The sequence below is a fragment of the Hypomesus nipponensis genome, chromosome 9 (assembly GCF_054491055.1).
Source record: "Hypomesus nipponensis isolate SF chromosome 9, ASM5449105v1, whole genome shotgun sequence".
In the NCBI taxonomy this organism is placed as follows: Eukaryota; Metazoa; Chordata; class Actinopteri; order Osmeriformes; family Osmeridae; genus Hypomesus; species Hypomesus nipponensis.
The window spans coordinates 7,174,817-7,198,812 of NC_140369.1; the positions used below are offsets into that span (position 1 = coordinate 7,174,817).

Sequence of the window (23,996 nt, forward strand, 5' to 3'; positions counted from 1 at the left end):
TCTGGACAGAGACCTACTGTAATGAGAGCTCCTCAATGCAGTGATACAGTCCCCTCGTACAAGACAGAGTTCACGTCGGTCAGTTATCTTTTCAGCAGGAGAAGGCCTAATGAGAGAAAGTGAGAGAGAGAGAGAGAGAGAGAGAGAGAGAGAGAGAGAGAGAGGTGGGGCAAGAGTGAGCAGTGTGAAAGTAAGAGACAAAGAGAGAGCAAGAGAACGGAGTGAAAAGGAGTCAGACAGGTAGAGAGAGAGATGAGTCCCACTAACAAGCGGCTACATCAGGGTGAGCAATGACCTGCCAGACAGGATCTCTTTTTTGACCTACCTTGAAGAGCGATGGATGACTGAGAGAGAAGGAAGAGAGGGTGGAGAGAGAGAGAGAGACCGTGGGAAGAGAGAGAAAGAGAGAACGAGAGAGAAAAGAGAGAGAAAAAAAAAATTGATAGAAAAAAGAATGGAATACAGAAAGAGATAAAGGAGCTATTGATGTGGTCTGCAAAGGCTCCTCTTTCTGCTGCCTATACACTTACATTTACATTTAGTCATTTTAGCAGACGCTCTTATCCAAAGCAACTTACAGTGAAGTACAGAGACATTCCCCCAGAGACAGGTAGTGTGAAGTGCCTTTCCCAAGGACACAACGTCATTTGCCGTGGCTGGGAATCGAAATCGGCAACCTTCTGATTAATTGCCGGATTCCCTAACCGCTCAGCCTTCTGACCCCAGACACTTGTCTGTCTGCAGGAAGATAGCCGAGGGAGATGGACTCTACAGCTTCTCCAGTCACGACTCATCATCGCATCGCCTGCATTGCATGTCCAGAAAAACCATGATAAGATGGTTGGTAGGGAAAACAGACCGACACAGCTGGCTTGTCAGTGTAGGATTGCCATGGAAGCAGTTTTAGTTGTGCAAGTAGAATAGGGTGGGCTATCTTGAGGCATACAGTGCAGTACATAGCAACTGTCGCAGTAGCTGTAGCTGGGGTACAGACAGTCAAGGTACTTAGTTGTGTTATCGTGGCATGGAATAATTACTTCACATAGTGTCTAATATTTCTTTCCAACATAATTTTCTATGAATGTCAATAGAATGAGCTTTTTCTTTTACATTTTCAAAGGTTTTTCTTGAAGAGAAACTGGCAGGAGGCTTCTCTCCAGCTACAGTATCTGTCTTCCTCCTTAGGCATTGGCCCAGCCAGCCACAGGCATTAGTATGCACATTGAATCCAGTCACACTTTGATCTGTAGCCACACGATTTCACAGTCCAGCCTGATGGCACAGATCAGATTTATAGGTGTGTGCAGCCAAGACCGATAAGGAGATTCAGGTTCACATCTCATCTACACTCAAGCAGAGACAGTCTCTGTTGGGACACTCAGATATGAAAGGCCTACAGTGCTGTGAAGAGAAGACATAATGTCAGTGAGCTTTCATGAGACTACATGTCGAACTCAATAATTTACTCCATGTCCTTGTGACAAACATTCACTCTGTGTTTTGGGATATCACCTGTCACCTCGTTGATCATGTCTCTCTTTAATCTACCGAAGTGTCCTACATCCTATAGGATTCCATCAGAATCAAAAAACAGCACGTGTTTGTACTGCCTGGGTCCACTTTCATCACTGTCATTAATAGATATTATGATTAGATATTATTTATCTATTATATTAATATCAGAATCAGAAAGGGATTTATTCGCCATGAAAGTTTGCACAGACAAGGAATTTGCTCTGGCAGGAAGGTACAATACACATATAGGAATCTTACATTTAAATATGTGGTCTAACTATACTAAGGGTACATAAACTAGCATAATAGATACATATGACAAAAATATACCCTGTCATTCAGAATCAATGGGTTATTTATAGAATAAATATCTTCTTTATAAGTGGACTGTGACACCTAATTCTGCATAGCTAGGATGTAACATTAATGTGTGTAAAATTGAAAATGATCCCAATTTAGAACTTCTGCTAGGAGGATGATCCCTTGGTCAACATAAAACACCTGTAAAAGCAAACTGTGATAGCAAGAGCGTTTTGATATACAACCAAGTCAACATGAGGACATTGAGGCACTGCCATTTTGGGAGAGATGGGGTCGTTAATGATCAACCAGTCAATCATGTTTATAGTGGATAATCCTAGTGGGTTCTTTAATATGCCTAGCGGCTGGTGTCCTCTCCCACTCTGCAACCTGAACAGATGAGACTGCCACTCTCCTCCCCCCGTGTGACCGTGTCAGGATGTTACCGGCTGCTCCAATACTTATCAACCAGCCTCTAATGATATTGAGTGACTGCGTAATATGTTTTGATGGATATCGCACCGAGTAATGTGACACAAAATTGTGTTCAAGTTTTATATTGTTCCATTTTCGCCTCTGCGAATAGCGTGCTCTCCTCCCTGTCTCCTTCCCTTTACTAAAGCTTGTCTCTAACACCCTTTCCTGCTGTGTCTCCCTCATTTTCTCTCTCTGTCTCCCTTACAGAGACTCCGTTACCATGTACCTCTCATTTACCCCTCCCACCTTCCCATCCACACTTTTAGTTAGTTGCCATAGTTATTTCCCACAGAAAAAGGTATAGGTCTGAAAAACTAATTTCAGAGCTCAGTGACACAGAATAGATTACCATTGTCCAGTGTCTCTTTGGCCTGTGGTAGTTCGAATGTATTGTGTATTGCACTGAGGGATGGTATTTTCAACAGTGTCTATTCCGTAAATGTACAATGTTGAGTGGTGCTCTCTGAAATCTACCTTCGGGGTCTGAGCACAGACATAATGAGCTGTTTCTGCTGAAATGCACAAATCAGCCCAGAATACAGAATGCTAGTATGACAACACCAGTGGGCTAATGTTAGGCCTCTCTAACATTCAAGCACTGCAAGGGTGGCTATTACTGCGTTTACCCATCACAGGTATGAATAAAAGAGAAGTAGAAATAACACCCACATATGGTACTCAGGTTATCAGTGAGGGTTTTTAAGGGGATTTTAGTGACAGTATTAATAAGTACTTCATACTTCTCCTATTTACATACATATGAAAATATGATAATCTGAGGGATTTCATGCTTGCATGATCTTAAACAAAGCAAGGCAACAACTTGGACATAGGTGGAAAGCAATACATCCCTTCTCATAACTGTCACACATTGTCAGTGCGTAGCTCCTTTGGTTTTCGGAGAGAATTGAATGAAAGATGTACATCTACTGTATATTGTCACCCAGGAACCAACCTCTTAGCACATTGATCAATGATGCATGTTCTAAACTTCTCGCTTTGAGGAAATAATCAATGCCGTACCATACAACCATCATGCAACAAAATAATACAATTATCCTACCAAAGAAAGACACTTTGTTTTGTGTGTCTCAAGTAGCTGTATGCAGGCTACACAGAAAATATAATGTACTATTCGATAATGTATTTGTTTCATTTAATACAACATCATCATGAGTATTATGCGTCTGATGCTGTTGTGACCGCAAATGATGAGTTCCACAATTAAAGTTCTCTCTAGACCACACTAGTCCACACCGATTGTTATTACAAGGTCCACATGCATGACTGTCTCAACCAATTACACATCACAGTAGCTTGTATGACAAAGCAGGATTACTTTTCACGGCACAACACTGCGCATAACACCCTGGGGGTGTGTGTGTGTGTGTGCTTGCTGAGGTGTGTGTTTGTTTACTAGCCTGCGTATGAACTATGTGCTTGTGTGTGTGTGTGTGTGTGTGTGTGTGTGTGTGTTTTTCGAGTAGGATAACGTGCAGAATAGCTGGAGTGCATTAGCAGACAGACTGCGTTCAGTGCATTAAGACAACACTAAAACATGGAAGTAAGTGGTAGAATGTGAGCTTATTAACGTCCATAGCAAATGAAGCCCTGTTATGCAAACTCATGCTTGTCCCTGATGCACAGGCTTAATAGGCAGTGGGCAGATTATTCACACAGCACAGTGCCCTGTCTCAATATACAGTATCTCTGGGAATTCAGCATGCATCCCTAATTTGAAGCAGATAAATGGCTATTGATACATTATGCATATTAGATAATGCAGTGTGTGTAATGCAGGCAGATGGTAAATGAAGGGAGTAAGACAGGTGATGTTATAAAACACACAACGGTGTTTGGCAGATGTGCAGGCGTGGAGAAACCACGGAAATGTTCTCTAATAGAAAGTTTACTCCAATATTGTTACAATACACGTTTCGTTTGGGATCGTGAGTCACAGGACAAGGTGATTCAGCTTTGTGTGTGATGTGTTGGAGGGTGAGTGATGCAGTATAGTAGAACCTTAAATTTGGGTGTTCTACGTTTTACTGGGTACCAAAGTTAGGAGCACCATTCTCCCATCTTCTTCCATTATGTTGGCCAGTGGCTTTTTTCATAGAACTGACGTTGTAAAGGCTGGTTGATGATTGCTTTTTGAGAAAGTCTAAGGTGATTTTGAATGGACAATTTAGTCTCTCATTTCTCCATCCTGTTCTCATTTTGAACGGTCAGTGACCCATGACATAGGGATATTTACTGGAGGTCAGGCTTTGGCACATACTGTATTTATGAAGGGTGCACACACACACAATGTTTACACACTGTCATGCACGTACCAATGCAATGCAATATGTATGTTTGCACCCACACATACACCCACACCAACACTCTTTTCCTCTTTCATTATCTCTGGTTTACCACCTTACCTCTCTTTCTGAGATCTTTCACATCTCCTGAAATGGAAATAGGACAGCCAGCATATGTAAGAGAAAGGACATAAGCTTCTCTTTACTTTTAGGTTTATTTTAGTAATATGATGAACCCAACATAACAAAATGACCGCCAAGTCTTGGAAATGATAGCCAACAAAGATATCTTTGCACCTGAAAGTCTATAAAAGTAGGTTAGTTTCTGCATATATTTACCATAATCACCTTCCTGGATATTTCCTCTCACTTGAACTCAACTTCTGAAACTTTATAGCCAACTACTTTGTTTGTTACAAAGTAGTGAGTTAATGTGTTTGCAATCCATTTTCATCTCTTCTCTGAAGCAATATGAAGAAAATATAAGCCAGAATTGACATTTAAGGTATCATGACCATCAACACAAGCTAGAAGCGCTTCTTCACCCTAATGGTGTTGTTGGGGCTTGGGAATAGCAGTTTAGCCTCTATCTCTGTCTCGGACATGGAGCGTTATGTACCAAGGCATTACAAAGGCTCTTAATCGGGTTTGTCACAGACCTCCCTCTGGACTGGGGTAATTTCATGGTTCTGAACTGGTATTGATAGAGCCTGGGTAAATGAGGCACGCAGCAATCGTTAACCTTAATAACCATGAAGATGTGGGCATGTGAGTCACATTGCTCTGTTGGTGGAAAACCTTACAGGTGATTAAGAATCGACCAGGCCCTAAATCAGGCTCCTATCCCTCCACCTATTCCCTAACTGGAATTGCTAGTCAGAGATATCAAAACTATTTGAGACAACATTAGTGCTTTTAACTCACAGAATGTTTCATAGAACTTCTTTATATAACGTACATATTAATTTATGTAATGTACCCTTATACCAATATTTCTGCTCATATATTTGGAAGACAAATAAAAGTGATATTTTAAAATAAAATGACATCATCCAACCAAGATAAACATTGTGGACAACCAAGGTAGACATACGGTAAAATCATTTTTTTTTCCGGATCTAGTGTAGCATAGGCTAATCCAAACTCATCTCTGTTTGTGGGTGTATCATAAGCTGTGTGTTAGAATGGCACTCGAGTCATGCCCACAAAGGGAGAACCGTCATTCTGGCTGGGTCAGTGGCTGCTGCCAGTCAGAGAGCTGTGGAGCGTGCCTTGGCTCCTCGCTCAGCCTGCTTCTGCCTGTCAGCTGGCCGCTGGCTCGGGGCGCTGCCGACAAGACTTGTTTTGTCTTCTCCAGTTACTGTAGGTAATCTTGCCCTCTGGGGGAACAGAGACCTGGACGTGGGACCGTATTCCCAACATGTTTTATCTTACTACCAGTCTAATAGTTCTCCTAAATAGCAGGTAAAGTTCTTAGCTGAGTTTCCTCTAAAACATATTCACAAAGCTGCTGATACCAACTTTTAGAAATGAATGGGCGTTGGGCAGAAATCTAGCTACGACAAACAGCGGGGTTGACATTGTTGCTATGGATGATGTCAACAAATTTACTAACTTTGCCCACAGTTTGGCTAATAGCAGAGCCATAGAGGGAAATTTATTTTACCTGTGGCCAAGTAGTGTAGAGTAATTAACCTTGATCTCTGGTGTTACTGGGTTGTTTCTAGTGACTGCATCCCTGATAACTGTACTACAATCATAATACCCGACTATACATTTTCAAAAGCTCATTATCACAAAGTGTTTCTAAAATGTTTACGTTCCAAGGTGGATTGCCACCAACAGAAATTTTGCTGGTAATGTTTTTTGATTGGCTTTTTACTCTGTCAGTAGCGAAAATCTGCTATCAATTTTTTTGGGGGGCCAATTATATGACATTTTCTCAAGAGCAATTCCTGAGGGACACACCAAAATTACTCCTGTAACACATAGCCTACATAGTAATATGTTAAATGTATATTATTAATATTATAGACATTTCTGTTACATTAATGTTTACAGTGATTTATTTGGGGGGACAACTCATATTTTCCCCAGGATGGGGTGTCCTGTCCCCCCTGTCCCCCCCCCCCCGCCTATGTACTCCATATAACTCGAGACAACTACCTCAGTATGCCTGCTCGAGAGAAAAAAGCACAAAACATAATTAACACCAATCAGCCCGCTCTTGTTCTTTTCCCGCTCCTTCCTTGGGGGGTATGATGATGTGTTCCTTATGCTGAGAGAAAGAGCCAGAACACAAGTATTTCATAGTGTTTTTATACGTGACCACGAAGTTGAATCTGAATTTGAAAGGGGTCACAGACTAAACTAGTAAGGCAGGGTCACAGACTAAACTAGTAAGGGGGGGTCACAGACTAAACTAGTAAGGCTGGGTCACAGACTAAACTAGTAAGGGGGGGTCACAGACTAAACTAGTAAGGGGGGGTCACAGACTAAACTAGTAAGGCTGGGTCACAGACTAAACTAGTAAGGGGGGGTCACAGACTAAACTAGTAAGGGGGGGTCACAGACTAAACTAGTAAGGCAGGGTCGGCTCCAGGGGGGGGCTTTGGGGGGCACCCCCATGATGGAATGCTGTTCCCCCTCAAAAAATAATTTTGTTAAAGTAAATAAGAAATACTGGCCTTGGCTATAAAGATATCAAGATGGCTTCACTTTTCTGCAGAATATGCAGGTCTGCTCTTATTTTCACTCTCATACATGCTTTGTAAACACTTGCCACCCTTGTGAAAAAAATTGCCCCCCCTATTTAATGAGTTCTGGAGCTGAGTCTGTAGTAAGGACCATGGCCACTCAGAACTCATCGCAATGTATTAACGAGTCAAATCAGGATATATCAAATCACATAACATACTAATCATGTCTTTAGCCATACTTTATTGAGATGTATTGGAGCAAGGACATAAAAAAAAATAAAAGCCAAGCTGTCTTTCTTCCTTCGCTAAATTTAGCAGTGATTGGTGTTAGCGTGTCTGGTTGAATTCTTCCTCAGGCTGGCCTTTGTGATTCATTGTGTAGCCTACTCTACCTCCTCTCCAACAAGTTAACTAACTTAACTTTCTTTGCTCTCAACTGACTGATGAAAATGTTAAGTAACCATGACAACGCAGAACGACGCAAGGTGGATTTCTAACAAAATCACACAAGTGGACAATTAGGAGGGGGGATTCACACACTTATGTTTGTCTTAAAACAAAATTGAAAATAAGTAAGACATAGAAAGAGACTGGTCCATTGACAGGGTTCATCAAAGGAGAACATATATTTTACATCTTGTTACGCCCCCTCCAAATATGTATATTGGGGGGGTGGGGACTGGTATTTTCTCAATATTGAGGGGGACACAACCCCCCCAAAGAATGAGTGGTTACGCCCTTGCCTACTCAGATCTTTGAGAGCAGCTCTGTAGCTGGGCTCAGGTCCTGCCATACCAACCCTTCCCATGGCTGAGGGCGCTTCACTGCAGCTTTGGATTATGTCGTCTTGGTCAAACCTGGACGACAGGCTGCGATGCCTTGCTTGTGCTTGTGCTTTGAGAGGCAAACGGAACCCTCAGCACATGCAAACCCCCTTCCTAACATGTTCACCCACAAGGCCATGATGAACTGAACCTAATCCCTGGCTGTAGCGGATACTTACTTACAGTAAATACAGGGACATTGTACCCAAGGCAAGTAGGGTGAAGTGCCTTGCCCAAGGACACAATGTCATTTTGCACAGGCGGGAATCGAACCAACAACCTTCTGATTGATAGCCCGACTCCCTAACCACTCAGCCGTCTGACCCCCTATTTAGATGGTGGCCAGGGCACAAACATGCAAACTCACTCTTACGCACACTGGCCACTCACAGTGTCTCTACTGCAGTTATGCGTGGACTCTTACACCAGGCCGATCACGCCTTTCTGTTGCGCTTCACACGTTGTCTGTGTTGATGAGGGAGGTGCGAGTCAGGCACATCCAGTCACACTGACTCAGGATGAGCTCTGACAGGTCAGGTGGTGCCCTCCTCCCCAGGAGATGATCGTGTGCGAGGCCGCGTGTGAGTTTGTGAACCCTGGCCGCCAAGTCCTCCCGCAAGGGCCTCACATCAGCTCCAGGCAGGGATTTGCTGCCTTGTGTTGCGTGCACGCACACGCGCACGCAACACAAGCCTTCGAGCCCAACATCAGAGAGACAGAACAGAGAAACCATCTGTCCGAGAGTTAACTAAAGTTGTGGTGAACTGTGTTTGTGTTAGGTGAAGCAGTCACTGCAGCTTGAGGGGACCTCAGAGTTATGGCTCAGAGGCGTGGCTCCAGACCCTGTTTTGGCTCATTTGGAGTCTATATGATGTCGCTCTGTTAGCCTATTTAAACATTATCTTAAGTAATCAAGGGAGTGATGCCGAAGCTCCTCCTTGATGTTTAAGTAATGGTGAGCTAAATTCTGATGATGACTGCCATTAAACATACATGCTCTGAGACAGCTGGCCCGGATCCACTTTGATCCCTCTGCCTCTCCAAACCAGTCATTCATCTTTTTTTTCTTAATCTGGGATGTTAGTTGATTACTGGCACAGCTACTGTAATCTTTAAAAAGGCCAGACAAGGCCAAACAGAATAGGCTTATTTTGATTTTGCTCTGATTCAGCAGCTATCAGAGATACTTCATTGTAGATATGATGTCTGGGTTTGTGCCAGACTGCCAGTCAAGTAGATTGTTTTTAGAAGAAACTGTCTTCTATAATGCATGGTTTTACTCCACAGGATCCAGTCTGTGTGAAAACAATCATGTTCAGTTGTACAGATAACAGAGCATCTTTAGCTCAGTGGAAGAGTTTGAGTAAACAAAACTTTTATTTGAAATGCACACGAGGGCAGTGCAAAGCGAGATTTTACCCCCTTAGCATGGTTGAAATAAAACCAAGTTTGTACCATCAACACAGACAATGGCGCATTTTCATTTTTTCAACTGACTGGCCATTAAAGTGCCATAGTTTGTAGAGTGAGGTTGAGGGAAAGTGAAGGTGCCCTCTGTTTTCAGAGTCTCCTTGACAACCCTTCTCTAGCTTGCATGAGGAACACTTTTGTGCATAAAGATGTAGCTGTTAAGACTGGAGGAAACTAGAGTTTAGGCTCCAATTGAAAGGGAAAGTTTTTTTTATTTTTTATTCAACCTTTATTTAACCAGGAAGTCCCATTGAGATTAAAATCTATTTTTCGAGGGAGACCTGGCCAAGACAGGCAGCAGCATAAAAAACACAGAGTTACAGACAGAAAAACACAGAACAAGACAAGTTAAAATAAACTAAAAGCTGAGAGCTAAGAAACAGTGACGTAGAGTTAATTTAAGAAACATTTGCATATTAGGGAACCTGCCTCTATTTCTTTCGTTCGAGATTTAAAAGTAGTCAGTGATATTAGTTCCCTGAGCTTTAAAACATTCTGCAACATATTCCATGATAAAGTAAGACAGAGATAGAGATAGATATATATATATATAGAGAGAGAGAGAGAGAGAGAGAGAGAGAGGTTAGTCAAGACAATCACGTATTAGATTTGAGCATTTATTGTTACATGACATGAACATGTAGATTTAACTTTGGCGAGTGGATGATCTAAGGGAAGCACTCCCTGCCTCCTCGATGTAACACATGCATACATGACATATGAGGCAGGAAGCAATAGAGATATAATCCCCCTGTTGGAGAGAACATACAGACAGCATGGGGGAGATGGGGATGGTGGAGGGCGGCAGCAGCACTGATCATACAACAACCGGGTTGAGTGTGTGCATATCCGCGTATCATTTGAAGACACCTTATCGGACGTGGTCCAATGAATATGCGCTGCTAACATGGGTGTGGTAGTGGGCAGAGGAAAGGAAGGTGGAGTAAGACGCCTTATGTCCCCGACAAATGAATGACGCGCGCTGCCTAATTTCCCTGCCTGAACTAGCTGCGCTTATATGCTCTCTTTTCCAAAATGTTCACTGCTTGCTGGTGCCATAGAGGAAGAAAGTCATTTGACCTTGGTTTGGCATAGAAAGATATTGTGCACGTCGACGGATGACAGCCACGTGTTTGTGTGTGTGAGTTTGTGAATGTGTGGTTACATGAGAAGTATGTATATTGTCTGCAGCAGTACTATTTTTTGTCATGGATAAAAGCAACTCTTATTGAATTAAGATGGCTTTCCACGACCAGGCACTTTCCTTCGCATGCTCGTCTATCTCCTCATTCTGCGGCGCTCCCTCATTAGAGGGTTTTAATTGGCCGTTGGGCTAAGCTGGAAACAATGAAGAATCGATTTCCTTAAACATAATCACCTCATCCACTCATTTAATGACTGCTGTCAGTGTGGGCTTGGAGGTGAAAAATGACCAGTCGATGCACCCATTGATGCCCTTCACCTCCCCTCGCTAAAGGGTACGTAGCACAACCTCCTCCTCCATCTCACCAGGTTGGTTTAACCCTATCAGCTGTGTGACAGCCACTGAGTGGTCAATCCATCAAGCCCACACTCACTTCCACGTTGTTTAGAGTCCCACACACAAACAAAAACAGCCACCTGTGTTTGCCCAGGCACAGACACTCACACACGTACTCTCTAGTCTATGTCTCTCTCTCTGTCTCTCTCTCTCACACACACACACTAATACACCCACATATGAACGCACACATTCACACACACACACACACACACACACACACAAACACAGGTAATGGACAAGCATTTACTCCGGGCAGACATGCTGATAATGAGGTCTGATGTACCTGGATGATACTCTGCCATTTGTTCTCTGCCCTGGCCCCAAAGTGTCCTACTGAGGAGTCCATCCAGTCCACTCGTCCACTGACCAGATGGTCCACAACCATCTGGCCCACCGTCCACCTGGCGGATGGCTGGGCAGAGACACTTCTTAAATCTCCCTTGAGCTTGGCGGCACAGGACACTCACACACACACACACACACACACACACACACACAGTTACATATACACACACAAACGCACACAAACAATCACAAAGAAACACAGAAAATCACATGTGTGGGACTGGTAGACTGCATGATGTCCAGTTGATAAATAGGACAGTGCGGATCTTCTTCTATTTAGATATGGATACCACAGTAGCTTTAGAGAGACCACCTATTCTCGAGTTACACATGAACATGAAGGTGGAAATTGTGTCTACTCTGCCACCACCATGGGTTTGAAAGCATTTGGCCAGAGGCATGAGAACTACCCGTAAAATATTCAATAAGGACAACATAGTGTGGGTTGTTGGTTTAAATATAGTGCACTCAAGGGGATTTTATTCTCAGTCTTCTCAGTTGTGTTCTGCCTCCTGCCCAAATATATCAACAGCTCGGCTTTGGGAGAGTGACATTAATACTGCAGGACAGCAGAGTCCAACTGGACGCCTTTTAATCCCAGTCCTCGCTGCCTTTTGCCCCAGTGTTGAGACGTTGAGGAATATGAGAGCAGAGCAGTGTTACGAAGCTTGTCTGGGCTGTTGAGAGCTCAGTTCTGTAATGCATGACCCAAACATTTCAAACGTTTACCCTAGCCCCCCCCCACCCCCTCCAACTCCTGAAACACACAAACACACACCCATCTCAGACACCTCTGCTGTGGCCTCAGTGATATCATCCATCTTTAGAATATAACCCTGGGCTGCAAAATCACACAAACAAAGGATTGGCTGCATTATTCTCCTCTTGCACACTTCTTCCCCTCCTTCCATCTATTTGGAGCAGGAGATCTGTCCATCCTGCCTGTCCTAGGATCAGCTCCAGTTTAATTGTTGGACGGTGCCGTCTGTGGCGGGGGCTGTCAGGGGAAGATAAAGAGTTTTTCCCGGGGCATGAGGAGAGGGAAGGGGGCTGATGGAGAGTCCCTCTACCGTAGCTCCATTGGCTGCATTAGCCCCACACTTTATAATGTGGTGAAGGGGGCACTCCCAGTGGCTCTCTCATTACTCACCTGCCCGACTGGGGCACCAGCAGGCACCCTGTCCACTCTCTCTCTCTCTCTCTCTCTCTCTCTCTCTCTCTCTCTCTCTCTCTCTCTCTCTCTCTCTCTCTCTCTCTCTCTCTCTCTCTCTCTCTCTATCGTTCTTGCTTTCTCTATTTCTCTCTCTCTCTCTCTCTCTCTCTCTCTCTCTATCGTTCTTGCTTTCTCTCACTCTAGTCTCTCCCTGCCCCTCATCTCACTGTTATGGGGACGTCCCTCTGTTCTGTCCTCCGCTGGCTCCCCAGGGCTATCCTCTCTCCTCTCCATTGTTATTCTGACCCAGCAGTGCTGTTGGTGCATTTCTCCTCCGATCTCCCTGTATTAGTTTGACATTCTCTTTTGTCAGCACCAGAGCTATTGTTCTGCAGCGTTATAACAGATGGCACCTTTTATTTGGGGTCATTGTGACTTCATTTAGACATAGTCTAGCAGGATTTGGATCTACAGTAGAAGGTTCAGGTTGTGAAAAGGACAGAGGGTCTCAGATGGTGGGATGATCTTGCAGCAGGCAGAGGCTTGTGGTCTCATCTGGAGTTTCCCCCATCATGTACTGAGGCTGCCTGATTGAGAGCTGTTTAGATCAGATACTCAACACGCCTCAAGTGTCGATTGGCAGTGCACACTTTGCTGAAAAGAGAGCATGTAATTGCATGTAATGGGCTTTACATGCACAATGTTGTGAATCCTTTTTTTTAACTTTTGTGTTATCTTCGGGTCATTGTGACTCTTCAGTCATTGTGGCCCACCCACGTGTTGCAACAACTTTACCTCATTTTCTTTTAACCGTTCTTTGAACTTGGTTCTGGTTCAAGGTCACTTCAAATGTGTTACTGTACCTCCTACCTACAGTAGTATTTGACACAAATTAGAAACCTTCCATATTTGGTCAATGTTTACATGTGTTGATTCTCGTTATATTTTGACTTCACATTTCACCTAACCTCATCCAATGTTGTCTCTTTGCAGAGGGCGGCACATGTGAGGTCATCGCTGCCCACCGGTGCTGTAACAAGAACCGCATTGAAGAGCGCTCCCAGACGGTCAAGTGCTCCTGTCTACCGGGAAAAGTGGCAGGGACAACACGCAACAAACCGTCCTGCGTCGATGGTAAGAACGTGTTGTTTTGTTTGTGCATTCCCTCCAACCTACTCACACCTGAGTAACTGAGCACCGTTCAAAACAGTCCGTTGTAGTCGGGCGCTTTCAACCGACTTTCTTTCAAACTAGTTAGTGTCGAGTTAGTGTCAGCGATGACGTCAGGAAGAGAACAGGACAGCCTGTAAGGAGTGCTGCTGAGGCGGGGGGCTGTGTGTCTCATGTTCCCCTGAGGACCTGTGGGGAAGGAGCAGCTTGTAGATGTGGCCCTCCAGCCGCCCAGCCTCATGGAAATGATTGACTAACAAACAGAAGTGAGGTCCGCTTCTGGCTGAAGCACCTGAACCACCTCACTGAGCAAATCAGTCGAGAGTGACGCAGGTCCCCTAAGAACCTAGAGCGTCTGCCCAGCGAGACCTAACAGGGCGTCTCTTTCACGGCATCACAAATCATCGACCATTTTTTGTCCTCTTTCACTCCATCTGAAGCTTCTGAAGAAGATCAAAGTCACGGGCGATAATGGCGGATCTCACAGAGACACAGCACAAAAGCATCTTCATTATGAGTGATGTTCCTGTCAAGGCCAGACTGCCCTGTTCAATTCCCCAGCATGCTTGGTTAGCTTTCAACGACATCTTGATTGAAAGATTCTTGAATTAGATACGAGTCTTGAGGTTGAGAACTGAGTGAATATCTTACTAATTCAACCACGTTGAGGTCTGAAAACTTTGTGGAACTCAAACTTCCATGGCAATTTACATGATAGATTTTCCGAATTTTGACATTTAGAGAGTTATGACCTATGAATATAACATGGTACCTCTTAGTCCGTCAGACTGATCATCTGTATGTTAAAAATTCCATCAAAAGACCTTTCTCACTGAAAACATTCTATGAGTTGGGGTTATGTGTGTGTACCAGGCCAAGCCAGACCATTTCAGTAAGCACAGCTCGGTAGAGAGAAAGAATTACCTCTGTCGTACAACCAACAACTCTTTTCAAGCTTTGTGGTTCAGCGGACAGTATCAGGTCGGTGAAAATACCGTTTTTGGCAGACTTGCTGCCTTGACATTATCAGTTTGATAGAATCTCGAGTGTAAGTAGGAGCAAGGGAGAGATAAAGGTGTGTAGAGCAGGGGTGGATGGAGGACGGTGGAAGAAGAGAGAAGGTGTGCTGTGAAAGAGTAACACCTCATGCCTCTGTGCCTTAGACTCCTCAAAGGAAGAGGACCCATTGCCCTGTTACTGTATTGATTAACAACTTGAGATACAGTGAGTGGGAATAAAAATGGAAATGACAAGGCTGTGAACAAAGATGAACCTCCAAGAGAGAGGAGGCATGGAGGCCTGACAAATTAGGGGTCTGAGACAGTCACTGCTGCCCCCTCCCTGCTGTCCCCCTCTCTCTCTCTCTTTGTCACTGTCTCTCTCTCTCTCTCTCTTTATCTCTCTCTCTTTATCTCTCTCTCTCTCTGTCTGTCCCTCTGTCTCCCTCTCTCCCTCTTTCTCACTCTGTTTCTCGCTCTCTCACTCTTTCTCCCGCTCTCTCTCTCTCTCTCTTTCTCTCTCTCTCTCAGTATCACACTCAATTACATGAGATAAGTAGATGACAGTACTGATTCTCACTCTATGCCGAGACCACTTTGGTGTGACTCAGCTAATTATTTTGTGCATAGCTCACACTGTTCCACGCACTGCAGGACAGCAGCGGAAAGCCTCCCCTGAGCTCGCATGCACGTCACCCGAGCGTTCTCCTCTGTGAAGTTTGTGTTTGTTTGCCATAGGCTGTTGCAGAACTATCTGAGGGATTATAGACCTGCTCAGACAGTCAGTGGCCTGTCCCCTCAGTGCATAGCTGCAGAGTGCGGTGCCACCCCGCTGATCCAGCCTGGCCCAGATTGAACTCTTCCCCAGGACACTGGTTATTAATGTTCCGTCTCCATGAGTAACGATGCTGCCTCAACTCACTGCCTCCCTCCCCTCCCAGAGGGAACACCTGCCATGGCTGTCCCATACAGATACACACACAGACACATACAGATACACACACACACAAACACACGTACTACACACATATATGCAAACACACATACACAAAGACAAAGTTAGAACACAGTTCATGATGTATTACTATTCATTTAATACATCTATGAAATTGACACCAAAAAAAACTTAAGTGTTAGTTTAGGTCACATGAATGTATAAATGCACTGTATGAAGATAAATACCACTCCATTCACTTCTCAATCTCAAAGAACGCTTTTTGTGTCTTCATATTACAATCAAATGAACCTACAACATTAATGTTCACCTCGCAGTATCTCTTTTTGCGTGAGGTCATTTCCTGTGGACTTGGTAGCTGATTGGCCCTTTATTAATGTATGGAAATGTAATGATGCCCATGTTGGAAATGCAGCCAAGCACAGTGGGGGTGCTGTCAGATTATCCCAGCACAGCAATTGATTATTAGCTTTGACAAGGAGAACTATGTCCCAGTTCTGTCAGCACCAACAAGACTCTTACTAAAGAACATCCCTTTTAACAAGTCAAATACTTCAGCTTATATTTCCCATCCCATGCTAGGCCAATCAAATACACTCAGATTAGACGCGAGTCCCTGCGCCCCTGCTTCTATCATGTTTACAACACTGTGAATTTCACACCATCCATGAACATGTAGGCAACCACACACACGCATACTGTCAACAACACACATACACAACATTATTTAACCTCCAACTGCTACTGCAAGAACACACGCAGATGTGTGGTTGCATGCAAGCACACACACACACACACACACACACACACACACACACACACACACACACACACACACACACACACACACACACACACACACACACACACTTTACATTTAGCAGACGCGCTTAACCAGGGCGACTTACAGTAAGTACAGGGACATTCCCCCCGAGGCAAGTAGGGTGAAGTGCCTTGCCCAAGGACACAACGTCATTTAGCATGGCGGGGAATCGATCCAGCAACCTTCTGATCATTAGCCCGACTCCCTCACCACTCAGCCATCTGACTCCCTGTTTTCCCAGTTGAGCATATACTTAAGCTTGGCCACTGATGGGGAATGGCCACTGATGGGGAATGAACCTTTCTGTTGGACTACGGACTGGTAATGCTGAGCATGACAGGTTGTCACGGTGCGTTTGAGAAACGTCCAAGAGAAACCAAACATGGACACCACTTCAAGGGAGAGAAGAGCCGCTTGATTCCTCCACTCGCACAGCTGATCAAAAGAAACCGTCTGAATGGTGTCAGCTACGGCATATCAAACACACTCTGACTGAGCTCTTGAGTTTGAGACGGCCTTCAAAAGATATTGTCTTTTCACAGGCAGGGTCATCTATCTACTGTGGCATCTGTATATCAAACAGAAAACTCCTCGTTATGCCTTTAGTCACTTTTGATGAAATAGTGACCAGTTTCACAGATAAGAATAGATCTCGTTGCATGTCCGTTTTGGAAACCGTTTTTTAACCGTTTACAAATAAAAACTACAAAACCTTAATACATGAATCGGTTATTGTTTATGAATTATCATTTGATAACGTATACAAAATGTTAACTGAAACTTTTTTAAAGCATGATTTAAAAAATATTTTAATGCTTTACAAAGCCTTTATTATAATGGCACATGGCCTGCTCCAGCATTCACTGACAACACGACAGTATAAGATTTATTTAGGGAATAAACACAGTATTTGTATGCATCGTTGCATGTGTTTATGAATTCAGGTTTATTTAGCCTGAGGACTCGCCACTAGTGATCCCAGCGCTTCATGGCTGAGAGAATGGAGTCCAAATCTGATGGCTTCAAAAAACGTCAAACAAAATGAGCATCACATCTCTTCATTGGAGGAACTTCTCAACATGGCGCGCTCTGATCCTAACCCTGCCTGCCTTGTGCCTGATAGCTGCAACTCCACATGGTGGAGAGAGTTGGAGAGAGGGGGTGGTCCGAACAGCATTGTAGCATGGGCAACAACGTCACCTTTTACGCCGTGACCCGGACAGAGAGGAAGTCGAACAAGTTCAATGGGTCAGAGAGACTTTTTTGTTTTGTTTTTATATTCGTTCGAAATAATACATTTAAACACAAACTTCCTCCAACCTTGCCGAGTCCCACTGAGGTCTCTACCCATTAAGGACATCATTAGGCTCTTGACCTCAACCCTGCGAGGAGAAGAAGTGACCGTTAGCAGGGGTGACATTCAGTCTTGTCGATGATCCTCCTGGAGCCATTTGCTCTGTTCATGTTCCATTGACAAGCCACTCATCATTCCATTGGCAAGATCCATTGCAGAAAGGCTTGGAAACTGTTTTTTATGGTCAATTTGTATTTCATTTCAAAGGATTAGTTGAAAGTATTTTACAAACACCCACTCTTACACACACACACACACACACTCACACACACTTACACACACACACACACACACAGAGAAGCACGCTGGGTGAATTCCAGGAGCTTCAGAATGTAGGCACCAGGGTATTCATTAAGAGAGTGAAATCCACACAATGTTGTGATTGAAAGGTGAAACGATAGCGTCTGAATAGCTAATCAAGAGCTAGCCTGTCCTTCTGAAGAGCAGAGATTAATGTTGAGTAACGACCTGTGAGACTGACCCTGAGCCCCAGGTGTGCCTCAGTCCCATGGTAAATACACAGTCTACATAACCAAGGGCCCAGTTGATCTTCCATGGCCCTATTACTGCCATTGCACACACAGACGAATGACCAGGACCACCGTCAGTCGCCCCTGTCTGTCTGTAGCCTCGGCTTGGCAGTAGGGAGACACACTCAGCCAGGATATTAAATTAACCAGCGCTCAGGACTTCTACTGGTCACTTTCTTCATAGGCGGGCTGAGGCGAGCAGCTTGATCCACAGACTGAGACGCAAGTGTGGGATGGACCAGAGAGGCACTTTCACTCAGTCTGGAGAGCGATTGATTAGAGAGGAAGACAGAGAAAGAGAGAGAGTAAATACTCATTGGGGGGCCACCAGCAACCAGCTGGATCCAGTAGAGAGATCACCATTATCTAGTGCCATCGATTCTGGCCCCCACAATGTAAATTAACACCTGGAGAAAAGCATGAAAACTTAAACCTTGATTGCTTTCTACTCTTGATCTCAACTCAAGCCAATCGATTTAGGGGGAACTAGGGAAAGAAATACACTAAGGCCACGAAAGTCATTGGAAAACCATCATTTTGCTGTGATTAATTCAAAGCAAGTCCAGTCAACCGTACTCAAGCTGCTGTGAGTTAAAAAACCATCAACTATTCATTGGACCTTCAGACATACGCTTACATCACAACTGGGACAGCAATCAATTACTTTTCTCATCTGCCAAGGTGTTCAAACACGCTGTAACCTGGTGAGAAAGTGCCAGAGCAAATCCATCACATCACCTCATCCACCCTCACTCTGCCTGCAGGTGTGACATGCACAAGGTCCTCCATTTAATTCTCAGCCCACGTTGCAATGTACGTGCCAGTATTGCAACAGGCTTACTTTAAGACTGACATTGTGTTGTCTTGTACAGTGTCCAACTTTCATTTTAATCTCTGGACAAACAAACAAAGGTAACACACAGGTTATGTGCCTGTATCCCAGCTTGGTTTAACAAGCATGGGGAACCATGTGTTAAAACATTCAGCTTGTTCCTTCCTGCTCCAGATATCTTAGAGGGGTTGAAAGCTGCTGAGCTTGTGACTTTGGTGGTGGTGGGAATAGGAGAGAGTGTAAGATGGTGCTGGTTTTGGAGGTGGGCTGGGTCGCCAGGGAGCGAGGGATGGATCCCAGCCCAGAGATGGCTCTTCTCCAGCGGTCAAGGTCACTGCGAGGTGTCCTGGCCTGGATACAGCTGTGGACATGGAGCCCTGGGTGTCCACATTAACCCTGGGTCTGTCTCCCTTTAGCCCCATGGTTCTCTGACTCCACACATCACACTGAAAGGTCAGCCAAGTTTGGATCTGACATTTTATCGGATTTAGTTTGTGCTAATTTGACTTTTTGGAATGATGACCTCATGTAACTTTAAATATGACAAACTAGATCTGTTCAAGCTTCAGACGTCCTTGACAGCTGCAGGGTGTCATTGCAGTCTTGGTCAGGGATTCACATAGACGTCTGAATGTTACAGATTAAACCGCAAATGTCACCAGAAATAGTATTATGGTTATACTGAATAATCCATATTATTGGCAAGAAAATACTCGGTCATTTACATACATTACATTTACCTAATAACCATCTTAACTGAGGTATACTATACAAAAACATAATATCAAACCAAATATTACAGTAATGATATATGTCTGATGGTTTGGTATCAGGAACTTTTAATGCAATAACTAGATCCTAAAGCCGCAATGTTACGTAAAGATAAACAGAGATGACACTGATGTGGGCTGTGTTCGTATGTACTAATATGTACCACACAATGAGAGATGGAAGCAAAGTGGCGTGAAGTACGATAAATACCATTCATCTTGCAAAGTGCACCTCATATTTCATAAATCCTCGGGTGAGGTAGGCATTTTAATCTCAGTGCTACATCTCTCTCCCCTCCTCTTTCTTTCTTTCCTTCTTTCTTTCCTTCTTTCTTTCTATCTCTTTTCATACAAAACTATCGATTTTTCTTGACCATTTTCAGTTTAAAGTGGATTCAGCATTAAAAGTGTTGACTATAAATCTTCGGTGCTCCTAATAAACAGAGAGAGTGTGAACAGCGAAGGTGTGTGCACATTATTTATTGCTCAGAATAATAAGTCATGTATGTCAGCAGTCATCACAATAATCTTCCCTTTTGTACTGTTCACCGGATGATCACGTCTGCTCTGTACAGCCAAGGCTTCCACTACTTCATTTCAATGAATAGTAATATGTACTGATATAAAATAAATAAATAAATGAAAGTCAACCTTACTCCTAATCTGATGCATGTTGTGTTGGGATAATGACTCCAGCCATCCCACATTGGGGACTGCTGTGTGATAAAGATGTGCTCCAGGGTTAGCGAGGCTGCAGAGCGAAAAGGAGTCATAGGAGTTTGTGGTAATTAATGTATCTGGTGAACAGCCATGGCAAGGAGTCAGTGGTGAAGGTTGAGAGCGTTCAGCTCCTGGCTTTGCTGCATAGCTTTGATGTCCAGCTAGCTGTTTAGAGATACAGTAGTTTAGAGAATAGTATATGCTTGGGATTGCTGGATTCAGTGATGTGTGTTCTGTAACTAAACTACACCATCATTATTGATTGAAGGAGAAAGTCAGTTTGCAGACTTTCTATTGATTGACTTGTAACCTTGGTAACACGGTCTGTGAAATTGTAGAAAAAATTTGAAATAATATTTAAGGTCAGAAGGTCTGTCTGAATTAGATTTTATAACCTCATTTGTAAAACGTTTTATATTTTTGCAATGAGAATGATGAAGCACTCAGACAGCCGTTGTAGACTTGTTTTCATAGAATTAAAAAAAAAAATAAGAAAATGAATTCAATTAGTGTATTTCAAACCATTCTGTTAGTGATTATCTATTCATCAAATGTGACCCAATAAAGTCATGGACCCTAAAGAATAGTATACCAAGATGTCATCATGTTTACTTGGAGTTCTGTGACATGACTAGAAGGTAAGCCTGGTGTTTAAAACTAATAGTGAAAGACTACTCCTGTAGGGCCTCCTTACAACTCCTTAAAAAATGTCTTCATGGGGACTTGAAAACTTAGATATTTGAAAAACATCGGACAGTAGAGTGTTGTGGGACAATTAACCCTAAAACGATCCAAGCTTTATCCACATAGACATGTGGTACATGGACGCACACACTCAAAGACACACAAACACAAAGATCTTGATGAGAAGATGATAAGGCATTTGTTTTATCCGATAGCTGGAGGAAAAAATGTTGTAGATGTTAATGAAGAGCAATTAATTTTGGATTAAAAATAAATTACTCCCGCTACATGCAAAGTTGCCACATCAAAACAAAATAATGATTAATCACTGTTTAGGAAAGACATTCTGTTAACAGCAAGTTTAATTAAACATGTTCTTGCTGTGAGGTAAGAGGAGTAAAATAAGCCTGAAGAAGTGAGGAGAGAGAGAGAAAGAGAAAGAGAAAGAGAGGGAGAGGGAGAGGAGAGAGAGAGAGAGAGAGAGAGAGAGAGAGAGAGAGAGAGAGAGAGAGAGAGAGAGACTAAGAGAGATGATAGGGTATCTGAAGTAACCCCTCATGTGTTTGTGTGTCCCTGTAGCGTCTATTGTGATTGGAAAGTGGTGGTGCGAGATGGAGCCCTGTCTGGAGGAGGAAGAGTGTAAGACCCTCCCTGATAACTCTGGATGGATGTGCTCTTCTGGAAACAAGATCAAGACCACGAGGGTAAGGCTTCACACCAGCATTACATGCTCTAACGTCAACACACGCGACACACTAATGAACAACTTTTAACAGCAAGATTTAGCACAGAAGTGTTCTTGGACGTGAAAATTCTGATCCGGGTGTCGGTTTAATGCATACATTCAGTATCGTAATTGATTGTTTTCTATCAATTTAGTTTGGTTTCAGTTGACTTGATCGGTTTCAGTTGACTCACCTCATGTATATGATATTGATTCTGTTCAATAAGTCCGATGTCTGCGAGGTGTGTAAATATCCAACAATCACTTTCAGAAGAAGACATGACCCACTCTGTAAACAACGGCCTGCATGTGCCTCAGGCTGAGTTCCACTGAGAGAGCAATCCCACTTCCACAGCCAGTCTGTGTGTACAGTCTAAATCCCATGTATATAATACATTCAAAACAGCAAAAAGAATGAAGTCCCTAAGGCGAGGTATCTACCGCTGTGTGACAAGTTGATCACCTGATTTGTATTCATTCGATTGACTCCCTACACCGCAACCAGACCCCCTGCTCCTCTTCTTGTCTCAGTGCTTTTGTGACCATGACACTGAATAGAAGCAGTGACTAATATGAACGTGGGGTTCAGCCAGTCAAGGTTAGACCACACAGGGCTTTCCAAGGTTGTTCCGCTAGCCATCTTAAACACGTCAGCGTAGTCACACGTACAAAGCGTACTCGGTATTCCAAGTCCAGCTAAAAAGTGAAAAGAAGTTGGATGGTTTTGCCAGCCTGTCAAGGTAAGAGCTCTATATACAGTACTCAGCTTAGTTCTAAAGGTGCACTTCTGAATGCACTCTACTTGAACGATGAGGAGGACACATTTATGAGTTTGACATGGTCTTCTTAACTTGTGGCCTGTGCTATCATGCATACGTTTTACAGAAAACATTAATAAAACATGAAGCAATCTCTCAAAGAGACACAAGAGAGAGTGGTGGTTTTACAAAAGCTGATCATTCAGATAAGACAGGGGGAAGCTTAAACATCTCAATTCCAAATCATACACGTGTCATTTTGTCTTGACCCTCTCTTTGCAGAACACACAGCCATACTCACCTTTTTAGCTCTGGAAGCAAAATGCAGAGGAGGCTTCTACAGAAATCGAGCTGCATTCTTGCTTCTGTAAAGGTTAGTCTCTCTGCAGCTTTTTTATTTCTCTCACATATTGTATGCATGCCACAGTGGAGGACTGGGACTGCCTCATGTTCAATGACTTTTCATTAACCCAAATACTCAGCGCAAAATAATCAAGTGTGTGTTTACATGCTGTGCATGATTAGGCTTGCGGGACACAAATAGTGTGTGCGCCTCCCACTAAGAGAAGGATTTTTTGGAACACGACACGCCCCTGGCCTGAAATATGAACACGCACACAGACACACAAATGCATACACAGTATGTAACATGTAGCCTCAATACATTTCGAACAAACAGCCCAAATAGACCCAGGCCTGAGCGCATGTTGGTCTGGATCAGTGTGTAATGGCAGGATCAGTCCCTTTCCCTTCCATTGTCTCCTTTGTTTCATGTTGTGTTTTGCTACTGGGCACTGTGTGGCACTGGGCACTGTGTGGCTTTCATTCCTGGCTGTAATACCAGTCTGCCAATCCCATTATGCAGTAATCTGTGACCTGCTCTCTATGTGTGTGAGTGTGTGTGGTGTATGTGTAAATGTGTGTGTGTTTGTGTGTGTGTGTGTGTTTAAAACCCCTGGGTATGCCCTCCCTGCCCCGCTTGTTGGGGGTTCTTATCAGAAGGCTGCTTGATGTCCTGGTTCTCTGAGGAAGTTTAATCCGATATC

General features: G+C 43.6%; 1 protein-coding gene across 1 annotated transcript in view; it reads left to right on the plus strand.

Annotated features, from left to right (window-relative positions):
• Nucleotides 1-23,996, plus strand: part of tafa1b (TAFA chemokine like family member 1b) — a 91,189-nt gene that overhangs the window by 62,570 nt on the left and 4,623 nt on the right. The window contains exons 3-5 of the mRNA XM_084705097.1: nt 13,626-13,766; nt 22,048-22,172; nt 23,233-23,323. Of these exons, the coding sequence (XP_084561223.1) occupies nt 13,626-13,766; nt 22,048-22,172; nt 23,233-23,259 (293 nt within the window). The 3' untranslated portion in view covers nt 23,260-23,323. The remainder of the gene's footprint in view (nt 1-13,625; nt 13,767-22,047; nt 22,173-23,232; nt 23,324-23,996) is intronic.